Below are 19456 nucleotides of genomic sequence, written 5' to 3' on the forward strand. Positions count from 1 at the left end.
ACATATTGTGCTATTTGACCTCAGGTGTCCACGTGGTTCGCAAACGCGCGACGCCGGCTCAAGAAGGAGAATAAGATGACCTGGGAGCCGCGCAACAAAGCCGATGCCGACGACTCGGGCGCCGAGGACAAGAAGGACGACGAGGACACCCTGGACGAGCGCACAGCCAGCGTTCAAGACCCCATGCGTCGCAGCGATTCGACCAGGTCCTACTGCAGTTTGTCCGCACTGCAGCGTTCCCGGGGTGAGTTTTGCCGTTCGCTGTTCTACATCCACCAAGTTTGAGGGACCCGATGTTTACATTCTGTTTAAGAAATACACTCCAACCTCGGCCTACCGAAGTCGAATACGTCGAATTTTTCCTATGGCAAACAAAGCTATCAAATAACGCTCCATTGTCCAAAGAAGACAAATTCCCAGAGTGTCTTTGTTCGTAGTATCGTAGCAAACCGAAACGTGCTAATCAAAAGTGATTCGTGTTTCTCAACTTCGTTAGCTGATTGTTAGGAAGCGAGACTCAGCAGCGCAACAGGGGCTATCGAGGTGTGCATCACAGCAGACGCACCGAACGAAAGTGAGAGCAACAGGGGCCGAATTCAGGAAGCATTTCCTTCCTAAGGGTTGTTTGCCATTATTCGGCCGTATTAGATATGTCCAGCATCAGGATCGGCTGGCATTTGCTTGTACGAATAATTATAGCGTAAGAACTTCTTTGCGTATACGGTTCCCGTTACTTTGCTCTCTGATTGTTCAGAGTGGCTTTCTTGTTAAGTAAATGATTTGCAAGCCATGCCTGGAGCCGTATTTTGTAACGATCCTTTAAATTGTCCCATTTTCTTAGTGTTCGTTTCTGATTCGCACGCAGCAGCTACCCGGATATCGCTGGGATTGGCAACTTGGCGGCACGGGTGATACGAATATAACAGAGTAGGAGGAAAATAATCTTTTCAAAGTACGACCAGATGTTTGCCGTCGTTTATTCACAAACACATCGATCGAACACGTCTTGATCGCAGTGTTATCTCTCGTGTTGGTTTAATAGGTAATTATTTAATTAACATTGAGGACTCACTTTTAACAGAATCTTCCCCGCTAACATCACAGGAAAATCCGTGCCTTCCCAAGCTGTATCTCGCCGTTCGATTGCCGATAGAACACGGCGCTAGCAGACAGTGCCTTGATCAAGACGTCGGGAACATTCCTGCCCCTTTCTCGCCGCTCATTCGCCGCAGCGCTGTCCATTCGGGCCGCGCTGTCAGCTGTCTCCTCGCCGCCATCTCATTAGCTCACAAAGCCCGTAAACCTTCGGTGCTTGCCACACGGCGTTACACGCAGGCATATAGGCGAGGCGGCGCACAGCGTTTCTTCTTTTGTGCATCTGCGCCCTTGCTTCGCTCGTGATTAGAAATGATTCGCGACCGAAGCCGCGCCGAAGGCAATACCACACAATCCTGCTTTTCCTCTTAATCTGCGCCAACACCTCTCGCGTGTAGGACGCACTTGCGCATTCGTACAGGCGCCAGCGCGGGGATGCGCGGGCGTTCGGAGGAGGGGCGGAGAGCGACCCTTATCGGGCTGTGTGCCCGTGAAATTATTCAACCTACGCCGGAGAGGAGGCCAGCGCGGCAGGCAGTGGCCACCGCTGAGGGATCATCCCTCCCGTGAAAAGGCGCCTTTATCACGCAGTGACCCGCACGCATTTGCGCGGTGATGGCAGTAGCACCGGGGGAGCCCTGGCGAGTGAGTCGCTCGGGGCAGAGCTATCTGTGCCCGTGTGCCAGGCATTTAATCGGCAACGCATTTCGAGTGCCCCCTGTGCGCTTGCATTCCAAGGCGGCGGAAGCGTGCATGGTCGCACCGTAGACCGATTGTGCGGGAGCAGTGGCGCAAAGCTGGCCCTAATCAGCCCATGTTGCAGTTTGTAGCGCGCCCGTCGTTGGCCCGAGTTCGGCCGTCACGATACCCGCCAAGTTGCATCACGGGTAGGTTTGCGGGCCGCCGGACGCGGAGCGCCGCTGGGTCCAATAAGATATCCCACAGTCGCTCAGACACTGATTGCAGCTGAAGGAAGCCTGAGAAACGTTCGGACCGGCCACGGAGCTGCCAAACCGGTTCCGATTGTCCGTGCGAAATTATGCATATGCGAGCAACACGCTGCGCAGGCCGATAGACACGCTTTTGTGTGTTTGGCGCGGCAGATTCATCCCCGAGTCTCGAGTTCTCTTTTCTTTCTCCCGTCTCCATACCAGCGCGCACCAAATCCGCGGCCACGCCGTTATCGCGATCCTCGAGGCGACGGTAGCCACTGCTGTGTCAACGAATCACGGGCTGTGGGGGGAATGAGGAGAGAGGAGGGGGGGGGGGGGGGGGGGGGCGAGCCTTGCGACCCGATATCAGCAGCTACCTTCCCTACCGAAATGGACGCCCTGGGTGTGGCTGTCAAATTCATTAGCCAAAAAGACAGCCAGGGAGCGAAATGGCCTAAATAAAACAAGCAAGTCACTCTCAGACGGACACGCAATCCTTTCGGTACTAAAACACGCGAGGCTGCCGCAGTGGACATGGCAAGAGCCGAGCAGCGCGGCAAAAAAGTAACAACAACAACAAAAAAAAAAAGCTAGGTAGCCGAGCGTGTACAGGGGCCACAATGATGGAGGGACATGGGCCGCACGTCTGCGCGAGCCATACACCACGTGCACCCGCCGAGGGGTGAAAGGGAGGGAAGAACATCCGATCCGAGATGAGCGTCGCTTAGCTATTTTGACTTCTTCGGTCTTTCTCACCAAGCCCCGTCACTCGGGCCTTTGGGCTGCCGGGATTTGTCACCCGGAATGTTGTACGTCTTCGTGTACACGGCACAAGAAAATAAGTGAACAAAAGCGCCCAATGCTTGGTGGCGCAGTTCCCTGGGTTGCTTGGCATTTCCAGACGAATGCTCGTCACACCAGGAGCTCCGTTCTTCGTATAAAAATCATTTCAAAAATAACAAAAATGTTATGGTTTAGATTTTTCTCTCGGATATATTTTTATTGATTTTTAAATGGTACGAGCTAATTGGCAAATAATTTCTGCGGAAATGAAAGGGACAGTCAACTCGCAGCGCGGGTACACTTCCGTTCGAGTTGTCGCTTTATTCGGCGTCGCTCAGCAATCTGCTAGCCACCTGGCTACGCCTCAGAAAGACGCCGGTGCCGGTTTCGATCTCCGGGCCAGGAATAATTTTTGTTTAACTGCGAAGCTTTCTGTAAAATCCTTATTGGTTTCCTTTGTAGCTTCGTGCTACTCTCCAGGCGGATGAACCATCTCGTTTTCTTTCATACAAACCAAATTGTTTGCTATTTGCTGTCACAACTCCCCTACCTCAAACTCTCCAAATAGATGCGATGCCAAGTATAGCCTTGCATGTCGTTCAGAGAGCTGCTGTCGGATTCCGCCTCGAAAGCGAAGATTGTGCATGGTCGTCACTGGCTCGTCTACCTGATTCGAAACAAAGGCAGTGAGTCAGACGCGGAGGCCGCACCGCGACGACCGAACTGCCTGCACCAACGCAGCAGCCAGGTGGTTTTGACGCGAGCGACACCCGTGGCCGCGTCGCGCGCGCGCAAGAGCGCCATCCAGGCAGCACGCGACGCACGTCCACCCCCTTCTCCTCCCCCCCCCCCCCTCTCTTCCTCCCCTCCCCCCTAGAGGACTCGCTTAAGCGACGGAGCCATAAATAAGCGCCATCGGGAGCACAACAAACAGGCGTGCACTGGGCCGACGGAAAGGCGAGCAGCGTGACGCAGGCACGCGCGCAACAAAACACACCTAGTAAACACATCATAATGTTCTCCTCGCGCGCGGGCCTCCCCCCGCTGCGTTCGTTCGCGAAGGGTTGCCGCTCCCTATCAAAACTAAATAAAACGGTGATATTCTCAATGGAAGGCTCGCTTCCCGCTATCGCGACGCCATCTCGCCGGTGCTCGGCGTTTCGAGCGCAGTGTGCGGCCGCGACGCGTCGCGCAGTCGTCTCTCCCGGGAAGCGAGCGGCGCGCGCAAACAAAGCGCTCCCCGGGAGTCCCCCAGCCGACCCTCTTGGCTTCATCTATCAAACGAGCCGGCCACCGCCGAAATTGGGGCCTCTCGAGATGGGCCCCGCCGTCCCCGCGCGCAAATTAAAGGTGAACTCGGGATCGAGCAAGCTTTTAACTCCGAGCCGGCAAGGAATTCGGAAGCCACCCTCTCCACCCCGGAGAGGACTAGAGCCCGACGCAGGACCTGTCGGCAGATGTTGCGAATGTGGTGGCCCGAAAAGAGGCGCACCAAAACCAGCGAGGCTGCAGTGTGCAGACCGGAGAGGGGACGCGCGCTGGGATAATGTTGTATTTAGGCTCCCGTTTTGTCAAGTGGGAAAGCGTATAGTGGCTCTCGTTCGCCCCACTTCTCCCCTCTGCCCCACCAACGATCGAACGACCAGCGCAAGCACGTAAACTGGCCAGCACGGGATATAGGCTGACGGTGTCGGATCGAGATTTATACGGCACTGATGGTCCCGCTGGGTATCCGCTGCAGGCTCGGCGGACGAGGGTTTCAGCAAATGCAGTGGGCCCCAGAGGTCCCTTCGCGAAACGACACCGCTGCTGGTGACGCCGCTATTACCTGTTCCGCGCTGTTGTTTTCTTGGCATTAACACGGGTGTTTGTTGTATTCTGCGATCTCCTGGTATATATATATATATATATATATATATATATATATATATATATATATATATATATATATAACATTTATGGGTCACCAATTCAAATGAACTGTACAGGAACCTAGAGGTTTATTACCCTGTAGCTGACATTTGCTGAAGCTATTCCCAAATAGGTCGTTTTCATATATCAATAAAATCCTAGTTGATAACTGCGTTTCTTGGTAAGATATCATTTTGCAAGACTGCGTACCACAATAAACGCAGTCAGTTGACGATCTTTTCCATATGCAATATAATACATGTGCCGTATATCAAGGACCATGGAGTTTGGCGAGCGGACAAAATCGTCTGGGACAAAGCAATGCTCCGTGAAATTAAGGCATACTTCCTTGGTTTTGTTCCGTGTTCAAAGACAATTTAAAATATCTAGATTGAAAAAAGGAGGGTGCACATGCTGGCGTTAACGTCAGTTGTCGTTTCCCTTCGACCTTCGTAGTTGAAGCAGCGTGTACTGTTGGCGGAAAAATGGAGCAGAAGACAGGCAGAGCGCTGACTACAAATTGAACTCCATTTTTACATCAACATTTCGCTCTGTTTCATCTACAAAGGTCTAAAATGAACCAAATAGCACACATCAAAATGTCGTTTCCATTCATGCAAGAGTGAATCTTTACTGCTTTCGTGGATAAAGAAGACGGTGTTTTCGCTGCTTCGAAAAAAATACGAGAAGAATACTCTGGACAGTTTAGAACAACCGCCGTAGGTATACGTGTCACTCTAACTAAAAAAGCAGGACGTAGCATACCACGTCCGCTCTTTCTTTCGCTATTCGTGCTACACATGTATTGTGTTTTCATTCAAGCATAACTTTTAAATATATTTCGGGGAGTTTTCAAAGAGGCTTCTTTAGCGTTTGTGCACCACAATTGCCTTTCCTTGCAGCATCGTGCCATTAGAATGCAGAGGTAAACAACAGGCGAGATTACGTCTGCCTTATCAACAACTTCTTTATGAGTTTGACTCATGAAATGAGAGAAATGTGATGTCGCGTACACTCCACACACCAACCCAACGTCAGCCAGTGGCTCCAACTTAGCCGTCGACACAGCAACGACAATACCATCGCGTAGGCGACTGTCGTCTTCCGACTACGACTTCAGATGAATACCACATCGTTGCGTCCCCTTCAAAAAGTCAATCCAGCAAAGCACAATTGTAGGAGTCATTTTTAGACACCAAACGAGTTTTCTGGCTCCAAAAGCCAGGAAAAAGGCCCTAGCAAACGCCGTGTTCATCGCCCGTGACGGTATCTTGACAGTTCTTGTTAATAAATAGTATCATATTTTTTGGAGAAGAGGCGGCGTATTTTGCCAGTATTAAAGTAGTAAAAAACTTGAGTGTCCCATTAAAGTTATCAGTACCCGTGCCTATCGCATAAACGCTGCGTAGAATTACGAGACTGCGCTTTGATGAGTTTACACAGTCTAAACGCTACAGCGTGGTACTTGTGTGGGCTTTCCAGAAAGCACGTTACGACCGCCCCAGACATCGGCGGAGGTGGACCACGAGACTTCCGAGATGCAGTCTTCCCAGCCACACCGGGCCAACGCTGGCTCAGATCTCCACCAGCAGCGGCACAGCTACGGCCACTCGGCGAACCCGTACGCCCTCGGGGGCACGTCTCGGTCCCCAATCCTCAACGGCATCATGTCTCTGGCGCCACCAAACTCACTCACGGGATACACACCGGCGGCATCCTCGGACAGCCCGTCGCCAGACCTCCAGGGCCTCGAATCTCTTATGTCCAAGTCGTCACCGAACGCCGCGGACGACTCGTCGGGCGCCGACAGCGCGCACAACAAGCCCAAGATCTGGTCGCTGGCTGACACCGCGACGAGCAAGAGTCCCCCTCCACCGCTGCCGTGCTCGGGCCAAGCGCAGGGGCCTCCGGCCAGCGGTGGGCAGCCCAAGGATACTGCAGGAGGCGCCGCCAGCCACGGCTCGGTACTGGGCTGGTTTTCCGGGGGATACCACCATCGGGCCGGCGGTGGAAACACGCCCACTTCAGCAGCTGCGGCGGCTGCGGCGGCTCACTTCGCCAGTTACGGCAGCAATGGATTCAGTCCCGGAGGAGCCGCGCCACAGACGGACACGCCGCCGCAGACGCCCCCCAACGCCAAGATGGGCGCCACTGGATCCTCCTCGCTTCCTTTCCACCTGGGCTCCGGCGGCTACTTCCAGGGCCAGAGCTCCGCCTCGCACCTCTACCTGGGCCAGGCGTCGGCCTCCGCGCCGCACTCGCACATGGGAGGTGAGTAGGCGCAGTGCGTTGGAACTTCGCCATGCGTCATATCAGAAGCATTTTAATCGATTCATTCTCCGGAATCATTGGCATACGTTGATCCCCTTTCCGTTGATGTTATGACTTAATCGCAAGTCTACCCCTCGTCTATTTTACATACTTACGTAATATATGTTTATTTTTCTCGCTAGAGAGGTCATCCAGATGCTAGAGACATACACTGTCTGTAAGTACAAAGGTGAAAATAGCATCCGCTTTACACGTATCAAGCTAAGAATAAAAACTAGTTTGACGGTCCGTTTATTCGTGAAGAGCTTATACGAGAAAAATGACTTGAACCTCTATTTTTAAACGGTTTCACCACGCGTGACACCATTCCCACTGCAATGTAACCTTACTGTGCCGCCTCTGGCTAGCGATGGCTTTTACGAAAGCTTACCTATTCCTCATTGGAATGCAGACATATTTATGTGCAACTGCTACAGCGGCGAGGAGACAATCGAACAGCTTTCGTCCTGGTTCGAAGAAGTGCGACCTTCTTCGGTGTGTGCTAAACCGACTGGGCTGTAGGCAATTTTCGACGATTCTACAGCAGTGGTCTCATGCGTCGCATGCTGAGAAAGCGACGCAGGCATTGCTGCAACTTCTGAAGTACACTGGCCTCAGTAGCCCTAAGTTGGCGTGATGGGTACCCCTGCATGTACGCACAAATGGAACTCGCTCTCTAGACCATTCGTTCTTTTATGTTTTTCCTTTTATCCCATTAACCTTTTCCGCTGGGAGGAGGGGGAAAGGGGGTCGCCTTGTGATAAGATTTTTTTTTCTCTCGCATGATCACATGTGTGCAATAAACGCCAACTCGCCCAGTTTTCTATTTGGTTAATATCCTTACATTCCTTCTTTGGTTAGCCTCCCTACCCTTATCTCTCCCGCATAGTAAAGCAGACATATACTTCCTTGATATGCATATGTACGTTCTCATAAACCAAACTGCATGTACATAAAAGAAGTCATCCTACCCAGTTTTCAGCAATCGGAAATGAAATGCGAAAACCATGAAACGAAATTGTGGTGAAGCAAGTTATTTATTTTTATTTCCTGGCAGTGATGTCATTCTTACTGTTTTCCTATCGCTCTAAACGATAATCCCAAAGTATTAGCGTTGCTTGCAGTATGAGAACGACTCCAACATGAGAAGAAGTAAAAAGAACGTTCGTAGTTTATTAAAAACGCTTAATCCTAGCATCCATCGTCGTTTGACAAATGAACCAATGCCAGCGGCACTGCCACCAGCAAAGACAAAGACCGACGCAGAGATGGAATGCATTTCTGGAAAAGAAAGAAAGAAAGCGAAACCGGAGTGAGAACCACCTAAGCAGGGCAATGAGCAGCTGCGCAAGCAGTCCCATTTGATGCCGCCGCAAAAGCAGCCGCAGTCGCTCGGCGCGCCGAGGTTCGGGGTTAGAGGGGAATGGAGCGCGTGGCGTCCAACAGCCTCGGTCAAGCACCGAACGCGAAGGCAGCCAGCGAGAGCCGCCAAAGCATCCCCGCCGAGAAAAGCGGCCCCGATCAGACCCCCCCCCCCCCCCCCCCCCCCCCCCCTCCAAACACCAACCGCCAGAAGGGGAGAGCCCGCGACCGCAAAACCAGCCGCGGCAAATATTTTTTAATATAAACGGGACGGCGCTCAGCGCGAGTTCCGGAGGAGAGCGAGGAGGTCCCTCCTCAATTAATGCAGATTGAATTCCGGACGGCATAAAAATTATTCCAGGACAGACGGATTGGTTTGCAGCGACACCCACCTTTTCGTCTCTGGGGCTCTTCATTTCCATCGATTGTCAGGAAAAGGCCGGAAGAAATGGGGGGCCCGGCTGGGCCCGCCTCGCCTCATCAGGTTTCCCCGCGCGCCGGCGGCGCGCTTTTTGCCTTTAATCATGTCCCTAATTCGTCTCCACCTTTTCCGTGTTCCAGTTGACAAGTCGTCGTCGTCGTGCGCCGGAGGCCCCATCTACCGGGCCGCTGGGGGCTACGCGTCATCGGCACCCGCCGCCATCATGGCCGCCGCTGCCGGAAGTCCCTGCGCCGACGGAGCCTCTTCCTCTTCCCGCTCGTCGTCCTCGGAGGACGAGTTCGCGCCGCCGCAGCACTACGGCCCCGCGGCCGCGGTGCCCGGCGCCATGGCCGACGGCCTGCCCTGAGCTGTGATCGCGCTGGCACTAGCCGTGTGTGAAAGTGGACTCCGGGGGCTTCGGCCCGAAGAAGATGTCGCCCCTTCCCTCCCCTCCGCACCCAGGGGGGAGCGTCGACCTTGGCATCGAGGACGAGGGCCGACGCGACCGCCTCCCACTGTCGTACACTTGTCCATCGCCATTCGGACTAGAGTGTCACTTCTCATACGGTGTAGATGACGGCGGTGCATCAGAATGCCGTCGGAACTGCTTTGGCCGGTGACATCTCGCTTTATTTTTCTCGGTTCGCACGGTGGTATGAATTCTCGGTTGCACTGAGACAGCATTTACACAAATCATTCAGCGCCTCCTAGCTACGGACTGATGTCTCAGGGTGGCTCGAAGGAAACAGATCGCGGTGCGTTGCAGGCAGGAAAATGACCTCTGTGATGACTCCATCAAGGTCCTTGCCGCAGTTTCTCATAGTTCCTCTTTGTCGAGAACAAAGAGTAACATCGAGGGAGGGGGGGTCTTATATGAAAAGCTGTGCGTGAATGCGTGATATGCAAGAAGGAAATATGTGCTGTCATCGCTTATTTAAGCAAGGGGCTAAAGGTGGAATTCGATAGCATTCAGGCCACTTGTAGCGCTTAAGTAAGACGTTATGTTTGCATTGTTCTTACAGGTCGACGTATGAGCGTACAAACACGTCTTTACTCACCCGTGCACTGGTAAGCGAATGCTTGAGTAGTGTGGCGTATACACAGTATTTCGCGTCTAATTTCAATTTGTTTGTATAGAGAAGAATCCCTTTTACAAAATGAGGGCTGTTGAGCGTTTTTCTTTTCTTTTTCTTTTTGCAAAACTTCCCAAGTATCATGCCACTGTTTCACGGCACAGTCACTCTCCTTTTACTGTAGTAAAGGTCGGACAATTTGGTTTTACCACACCGGAAATGAAACGTGAACTTGCTGTTCTTGTTTATATTCAATATAAAATGTTTCAGTAGCTGTGCCAATTAATTTATTTTGTGCAAGACACTAGTTCAGTCGACCGTTGTTTTTCTAGCAAAGATTAGGTGGATACATGACGTGACGAGAGCCATAGCGCGAGAACAATAAACGAATGCTGTAATGTGTGTTACAGTAAGTGGGCTTGTTTTTATCTTACGAAGTTTAGTGCGACATTTGGAGCAGACAATAACTGCCTTTGCAAAGAAATACCACGTAGACGCACCGCGGCAAATGTGTGGTTTCTCGTTTTCGTATAGTGAACTCAATTGATTATTGGTTGTTTGGTGAGAAAAGGGAATAAGACCGCACCTTAACTCTCTCTAGCTGGGCGCTGGCACCTGGTATGAGGGTTGTTGTATTGAGCGGAGTTTAGAGGTTTGTAGTGGTTAGATATTAAACAATAGGGGAATTGAATTCTGAGGTTTTACATGCCATAACCACAATTTGATTCTGAGGCACGCCGTAGCGGGTGACTGCGGATTAATTTTGACCACCAGGTTATCTTTAACGTGCGTCAATGCACGGGACATGGGCGTTCTAGCATTCCGCCCCCATCTATTTGCGGCCGCCGCGGCCGGTATTTGATCATTCGACCCCGTGATTAGCAGCGCAACACCATAGCCGGTAAGTCATTGTGGCGGGTTAAACGATAGGGAGAAGAGAGAAGAAAATATACGCTATATAAACTGTTAAAGTTGCATAGGTAATACAGTTTTATTTTGTTTAAATAAGGTGAGACATGGCAGACCCCAACATTAGTATACGTGTAACAATACGTTTTTATAGCTCTTATCGGAATCGTTTCTGTGAATTAAGAGATAGAGCGACATAGTAAATGCCCACTCTGTGCAAGCTATGCACAATGAGACAAAAACTATGTATACCGCTGCGAGAAACGCGCATGTGGCGGTGTTTAGCGACGTCTACAAATATGGCCGAAGTTCTTGAACAAATATAACTAATATCTTGTGTATTTGACGAGGGTTACTGTATTCATGGAATCTCAGTATGATGTTGTGGTCGGATAATCCTGGGTGGAATTGTGTTTCTGTGCTGGTGAATCTCCTTGGGACGCACACATCACGCAAGCATACCACACAAGCGGTGTCGCATCTCTTATATTGCCTGCCTCCCATGTTTATATGCTGGGTAAAGAGAAAGAAAAGATTGAGGGTGTGATTAACGAACGGCTTTGTGAATTGTTTGTTTGAAATGAATTTGAAATGTGAATTGTTTTGTTTTGAAATGACAACTAAACATGTTCAGGTCGTTAATGGCGAAGAGACGTCCGTGGACAGATTCTGCTCGTTGTTAACGTGATTGCAAAAAATAAGGGAAAAAAAAAGACAGCCTGGATTAGTGTTTGTTCAGCAGATGTCCTTGCAGTCTCCTAAATGGTGGTTGCAGCAACTTGTACAGCTGACGGCCTATATATGACAGCCTTATTGGACAACTACTAGACAGAAGCAGATACATCCCTTTGCATTAACAGCTGAATGTGTTAATTACGCGTGAAAAAGTCTGTCTGGCTTGTTTATAGCCGCTGCAAATTCTGTGACATGATTGCGGTCAAACAGAGAAAGGCGATCTTAGTGGAGCTTCCGCGGTTCATATCTCATTTTAAATGGCTGGGACAGCATGGTTATTATTTTTTTTTCTCTTGGTGCCTACGTAATGAATCTCTGCCATCAAGTAGATGTGCACTCTTGGGGCAAAGTTTATGTACATTGTCGTGCTTTCCCTCCCAAAACAACACCCGCCCCCTCCCAACCCCCGTACATAACTTGCAGAAATCAAAGAACTGGACGCAGTGGGTCATGTTCACAACTGTCTTGTTCGTTTCGAATTGAATTCTGGGGGTTTACGTGCCAAAAGCACGATTTGATTGTGAGGCATGCCGTAGTGCGGGACTCCGGATTAATTTTGATCAGCAGGGGACCTTTAATGTGCCCCCAATGCACAGAACACGGGCGTTTTTTTTGCATTTCGTCCCCATCGAAAGGCGGCCGCCGCGACCGGGATTCGATCCCGCGACCTCGTGCTTAGCAGCGCGGCACCAAAGCCGCTAAGCCACCACGGCGGGTCTGTGATGGAACTGGCGAATGCAGAGGCACGGACGACGAAGAACTGAATAAATGCTCACATGGCTGCGGCCTTCGTTGCGGAGTGTACTTTGATTGTCTATTAACTTCGGCTATGCTGGTAGAGATTGTGCAGTGTGCAGTTACTCTTGTGAAATGTGATTCGAAAGTGCACCTCTCCAACTGGAGGAAAGCAGAGCCTGCGAGGGGTAGAGATTCTTTGTCCTCTGTGTCTTGTCCTTTATTTTTTTTTTTTCTTTGTTTCTCGTGATATTCAAAAGAACGATAATACGGAAAGCACGTAAAGGATAGATATGATGAGGCGAATTACCAAGTCCGCTTCAATGCATCAATTCTTTTTGCTCGCTTCTACCCCATTCTTGTCATCCCGAGCGCCGATCCAGAGCGCCGTCAGCGATGATCTTGATGGTGTAGGGGCGTTGCCACCCAAGCCTATGACGAATGGCAGAGAAAATTGGTCTGGAATACAAACGGAAAATAATTGTTGTGTTGTTCCGGCCCGAGTATATGAGAGGGCGTATTTAATAATTTTTTTTCTCGCGGTACAGTGTAAATACGTCATGTAGCGAATCGTTAGGACGAACTATAGCTGCGGGGAGGAGGCTGTCCACCCTGCTTAGAAGGTCTGTACATTGTTTGAACTCCAGCAGAGAGAGAGAAAGGAGATATTTAAGTGGAAGTCTTCCATTTCCAAAGGCGAGCAGGCGGTGGGCCGGAGCAATAGCAACCAGCAGCGGCGACCATTTAAGGGCGGGAAATACGTGTGACGCGCACTCGTTTCTACGTTCTACCTTGTATACGTTCCTCCCCTCCAGTTGACACATGTTTACTGCATATGTATAAGTGTATTTGTACATAAGTGTGATCAAACGCGACAGTGTACACGATTTGTGAAGGCTCTCGGGGCACCGTGCGACCCGCCGGCAAGGCCTCGCGTGCCCATTCCTCGACAACGGGGCCACGCAGGCAGCGCGTGCCTCTGCCGGTGAGCTCGTGTTGCGCAGGTGGCCGCTTTCTTGTAGATATTGTTTCGTGCTATACGACATGTGTAAATATGTGGCAAAAATGGAAATAAAACAAGACATGTGGAAAAACAAAGAAAAAAAATTTTCAACTGCCCTTTCTGTGTGATTCATTCTTTGCGTACAGATCACGTCATCGCTCAAAAAAAAAAAAAAAAAAAAATTCAGCAACGAATGAAACGTCATAATACAGAGCTATAGCTGTGCCGTATACCGGAACAGAAAAGCGAATGACCTAGCATTAAGTGCTGGAACAAGGAATATGGCGAGAAAAATCGCGTACGAAGAAAAACACATCGACGGGAGGATTACAGCGCCATATATTTCTGGTTCCAACACGTCTGACCAAATCGCTCAAACAAGAGTATTATTACGGTAAATCTTTGCATCCGAAAAAATGGAATAGGCACAAGGCAGGGGATTACCGTACTACGGCACGACTGACATACGGCAGTTTAGCAGGGCTGAAACTTTTATTCGAGCGCCCCTGTTCGGCCGTTCTGCACACTGCGATATCGCTTGCGTGTTGCAGGGGGTTTTCACGAACATTTGAGAAGCACGTGCACCCAAGAAATGACCTCAAACTACGCTTGAAAGAACTGTATCTGAGCGAGACATCGCACTGCGCAAACTGCACATGTGCTCAGGTAATGACGTTTCGTTTGTTGCTGATTTCGCTATACCACCAGCATAAAAACAGACACGAACAGGCCAGCATAAACTAGAATGCGCCTTCGCATTGACGGCTTCGTGAATGTTTGCGCCATAAGTGCGATTCCTTTCTTGTACAACTTTTTTTTGTGCTGCGTCACGTTTTGGGACGCGCTTGTGAAAAAAAAAAGTTAAAAAAATTAATTAAGAATGGGATCCACTCACGATGTAACCATATTAAACTAAATTAAATTCTGGGGTTTTACGTGCCAAAACCACGATATGATTATAAGGCACGCCGTAGTGTGGGACACGAGCGTCCTTGCATTTCGCCCCCGTCGAAATGCGACCGCCGCAGTCGGGATTCGACCCCGCGACCTCGTGTCGCTGAAAAGCCACTGAGCCACTGAAAAGCCACTGAAAAACCACCGGTAGGCGACGAGCGTTTACGCATTTCACCCCAATGGAAATGCGGCCGCCGCGGCCGGGATCGAACCCGCGACCTCTAGCTGAGCAGTGCCACGTTATATAGCCCCTGGTCTACAGCAGTGGGTTGGGCTTGTGATATGACGCTGACGTCATGATGCCGCCGTCGTCCTCGTGCCACTTCCTCGTCCTCAGCGTCACCATATAGCGAAGTAAAACACAACTTTGACCCAGTAGCGTACCCAGGATCTCTGCCAGGGGGGGGGGGTTGACAGTTTGCCAATACCATCTAAATAGTACTAACTTCAATTTCTTCACGGGAAATTGACAAAAAATGCGCTTTTTGTGAGTGTGCAGACGATTGCGCGTCTTATATTTGCAGTACTCAAATTTCTTCACGGGAAATCACCATATAGCGAAGTAAAACACAACTTTGACCCAGTAGCGTACCCAGGATCTCTGCCAGGGGGGGGGGGGGGGGGGGGGGGGGGGTTGACAGTTTGCCAATACCATCTAAATAGTACTAATTTCAATTTCTTCACGGGAAATTGACAAAAAATGCGCTTTTTGTGAGTGTGCAGACGATTGCGCGTCTTATATTTGCAGTACTCAAATGCGCAGGGAAAGAAAAAGGGTTAAGCAAAAGAGGGGGGTTAAGTCGGCCTCAGGGGGGGGGGGGGGGGTTACAACCCCCGAACCCCCCCCCCCCCCCCCCCCCATCGGTGCGCCACTGCTTTGACCGAAACTGGTGATTGAACTCATAGCCCTGAGGCAACATTTGCAAAACAATGCAAATGTTACAAGCAGAGGTGACACACACACACACACACACACACACACACACACACACACACACACACACACACACACACACACACACACACACACACACACACACACACACACACACACACACACACACACACACACACACACACACACACACACACACACACACACGCACACACTTTAATACACAAGACTGAACCAAAAAGCGGTGGGGTTCGCACTGAGGTGGCTCTCCAGCCCGTACGTTCTGGTCTCCTGCCACGCATCGTCGACCAAGCCAAATTTCATCTACTGACTGCTCAACAGCGGGCTATAGTCAACAGAGAAGTCATGTGGGCAATAACTGCGTTCCCGCGTCTTTCCTCAATACCCACCCTGAATGAGCATGCCCAGCTTCACACAATTACAGAGCTTGTCATTCAGCGAGAGCAAGCAAGACAGTTAAAGGGACACTAAAAAGAAACAGGAAGTTCATCTGGAATAAAAGAGGGACCGTCAGGAATGCATGCAGTTTTTGTTGGGTGCAAAAGTATTAGTTATTATAGCTGAGAAATTCGTAAACAAAGACCAAATATCTCTTGCCCAATTTCTCTCACCCCAGATTTGACGCTGAAGCAGCGTCGTCACAGATTTCATTGCTCTCAGCGAATCAGAGGGCGCCATGATACGTCATCGCTTGCGTAAACGACCGAGGCGCATGGCTTCATCATGGCTGCATGGCCGCTGCGTTTGTGTTCGCCGCGATGGATACCGTTGCTGCCGCTGAACCCTGCAACGAAGAGCTCGCCAGGGAAGCAGGACTGCATTTCAGCGATATTCAGTGAAACGGAGCGCGAAATCATTTTCCGTGCTCGAGCGGTAGGTGTTTCCGCGTGCGATGGCGGTCAGCCACCGGCCACGCCGGTGGAAAGCAGAGCCTCGTTTTCGTCGACGGGGCGAGGCGTCCGGTCCGCCAGGCAACGATGTTCCCGACAGAGCAAGCGTAGAAAGTTGCGCGCGTACTCGGTATGGTTTTTTCGTGGCTTTATTTGATGACATTCAGCACTCACCGAGCCGCCAGTTTGCTGTTTAGGGGGTTTGATGAAGACCGCATTGAGGGAACAGGTGCTCGGGAAAGGACTGGCCTCTGGGGCACGCCAAGATACTTTCCGAGGGCAGGTTTATATACATAATCCGAGGGCGAGAAATGCAGAGAGCACACCATCGGTTTCTCTGGCTCTTTTGCCGTTTTATCATCGGCAGAGCACTGAGCGATTGCGAACGCCGGGGCTCATCGCGCGGCCGGCACCACATAAAAGGACACAGTCGGGTCAACACTGCCGCTGCTCTGAACAAGCGCCTTGCGCCGTTGATACAGCCCTCAACCCTACACACACGAGGCATTTTCTAGCTGTTTCCTGCGAAGTCAACGTATTTCGAGCCACGCAACACGCAGCCAAACACTGCAACACTACTGTAGAGCGAAACAGGCGCGCGCGGTGATGCATAGAGCAAAAACGGAACTACGGAACTATCACGACCGCATGTAACGCCGTGCCATTTTTTTTTCATATTTATTTAATTTTGCGCTAAACTTGTACTTCCTTGCTTGAAACGGTTTAAAAAGTTGGCAAATGCGGTTTATGTAAGTTTATTGGGTATTCCATTTTGTGTTTTATTAACAGCGATAAATCGCTCTCGACCAATCGCGACCGGGCTGCGTTTGTGATCTGTGACGTCACGAACGTGTAGTGCGGGAAATACGAAGGGGCTTCAGCACCTATCCTTCAGTTTTTCGCTTTTTTTTTCGCTTATTAAACTTCTGTTTGCAGTAAGAATGGTATGACTGTGATCGTGAAAGGATGATCTACCATTTAAGCTCAACTTCCGGTTTCTCTTTAGTGTACCTTTTAAGTAACCGTGCTTTCCCTCAGTCGCGGCCTTTGTTCCCATTTCCACGAAGATTCCTTTATGAATATGACGTTGGATGGCCTACTGTCATGGTGACGTATTTCTATTATACCCCAATAAGACAACAAAGCTTCACAGAAGTAAACCGCCACACCTTGCACCAGAGATGAGTCCCTAGGGGACACTGTGTGAAGATTAAGATGTTCAGAGAAATGGAGGACAGGTTGTCTTCATCAACCCGACAAACCATGGTATTCGAGATGCCTTGCAGCTACGTGGCAGAAACAACAGCTTCTTTACAATACTTGAGCTACAGGCCATCCACAATGCGATCATTGTTATTCGCAACCTGAGAAACATTGACGTCGTTTAGATATATACCGAATCGCTCAACGCTGGGAAGCAGCTGAAACAAACAAACAAAAAAAAAACGTATATCTGAAGCGATTCAATGACTTCACATGACATCGTATTTTTCACCATCAAGGTCCCCTCATGGGTGCAGAATTACGGTCACATCCACTATAACAAAAGTCCGGCAGAACCCATCTCACGATGAATGTCGCGGTAATGCGATAAGCTTTGAGGCGTTGTATCTACACACACCGTCTTCCCAAAGCCAAAACGCGTCATGTATGAGGCGCGTATGCCGCCGGGCTGATTTCTCGCGCTGGCCTCTGGACAAGCTGCGCCATCTTGCGGCTCCACCGAAAATCCCGCACGCGACGCGTGTGTGAATTCAGACAAAATTGCGGCAATAGTACATAACGTGAGTTCGACTCCACCTAGCACCGACGAAATTTAATTTTTTTTTTTTTGACATTGAAGAGCGACACATACAGTAACTCATATTAGCTAGTGACCCAAGTTGGCGAAAGAGACGTTCATTGAAGAGCGGCACGTATCCAGTTGCACGTACCTAGTGACCCAAAGTGACATCGAATAGGTTCATTGAAGTGCGGCCCATGCCTAGTTTCCCATACCGAGTGATACAAGTTGGGTTGAAAGAAGTTCATTGAAGAGCCGAACATGAGCATTGGCACATATCCGGTAACACAAATTGACCTGAAACGGGTTAGCTCGTGAGCGGCACATATGCAAGGTCACATACCCGTGACCCAAGTTGACCCGACGACTTGTTTCGATCCCGATTCCCTCATCACAGCAGCTCGATGCTCTAACCATCGGACCATAGACAACCCAGATTACTATCCAAGGGTACGAATAGCGGAAACGCGTTTTGCATGAGGTGTGACTGCAGCCGGGCTCCACGCTTGCCATTCCCTCTGGACACTCTACGCCTTTTTACCCAGAAAGTGTGCTTCTCCGAAAGCATGTAACGGTGAGTATCGTATTTTTTTAGCTGCAATAGAAGGTACTCTATATCTCACCAGGTGCTTCACATGAGCACGGAGCGCCGTCAGGCTTGCCTACCCTGTACAAGAAGAATGTAGTATGGAGTGTGCTAAGCCGAAGTTTATGAATTGTTGTTTCAACAGAGAGGCTGATTTTCATCGATATGGAGACTTTCATGATAGTGTCTCTGAAATAAGCCAGGACCGAATTCACAAAGCTTTTAGATCGTAAATTCGTAAGTGCTCTTTCTCATTGGCTGGTCGCCCTCGCTAATAATATGCCATGATTGGTGGAAAATGCCCTTACCAATAATTCTAGAGTAAGATCTTTGTGGATATGGGCCCTGCAGCTTTCCGCACAATTTAAAAACAAAGCTCCCGTAGAAATTTCTCAACAGAGTTTTAAGAAACAACGCTCGCCGCTAGAGGTAATAGCGATAATACATAATTGTGGTGCGCCGTGCGCGCCATGACATTGGCAGTGACGTTGCCTCTAACGTTGCGGTCACTTGCGATCCATCCGAACATGGTGTCATGACGAATAACCTCTGCTGTAGGGTAAGCTTTCTGTATTCCATATATTATTGGGCTGTTTACTTTCACCAAGCTGACTTCCTTTAAGCACAACAACGAAGCTTGGGAATCACTCAGAATTACCCATCGATGAGATCTGAACTGTTGTTGCGAAGATGCCAGTGTAGGCTACGAGAGCTTGCTGCTGTCGGAGTAAATAAATTCAGAGCTGAAGGAATCGCTGAAGCCTACTGATTTTTTAATATGGTCATAAACAGAAGTTTGAGGTAGTGGACACCATATAAAGAATGAGGCACAGTAACTCAATTGAAATACACACAAGCAAGGACGCCCAACCCTGCACACACAGGCAGAGAGCAAGAGACATACATATAGAAACAGACGACATGCCGTGCATATTGAATATCTGCAGCTACACTTATCTTTCTGGGCGATCAAGGAATATCGAGGAGTAAACGCTCCAAAAGACGCACTGAGGCTTCGCCAAACAGATCACACGTCTCACGTTTCATCACTTTTTCCA

At 49.9% G+C, this 19456-nt stretch overlaps 1 protein-coding gene across 1 annotated transcript in view; it reads left to right on the forward strand.

Annotated features, from left to right (window-relative positions):
- Nucleotides 1–13379, forward strand: part of LOC119431642 (iroquois-class homeodomain protein IRX-6) — a 181632-nt gene extending 168253 nt beyond the window's left edge. The window contains exons 5-7 of the mRNA XM_037699124.2: nucleotides 25–244; nucleotides 6204–6992; nucleotides 8955–13379. Of these exons, the coding sequence (XP_037555052.1) occupies nucleotides 25–244; nucleotides 6204–6992; nucleotides 8955–9181 (1236 nt within the window). The 3' untranslated portion in view covers nucleotides 9182–13379. The remainder of the gene's footprint in view (nucleotides 1–24; nucleotides 245–6203; nucleotides 6993–8954) is intronic.
- Nucleotides 13380–19456: the final 6077 nt, after the last annotated feature.

This window comes from Dermacentor silvarum, chromosome 1, assembly GCF_013339745.2.
Source record: "Dermacentor silvarum isolate Dsil-2018 chromosome 1, BIME_Dsil_1.4, whole genome shotgun sequence".
Taxonomy (NCBI): domain Eukaryota; kingdom Metazoa; phylum Arthropoda; class Arachnida; order Ixodida; family Ixodidae; genus Dermacentor; species Dermacentor silvarum.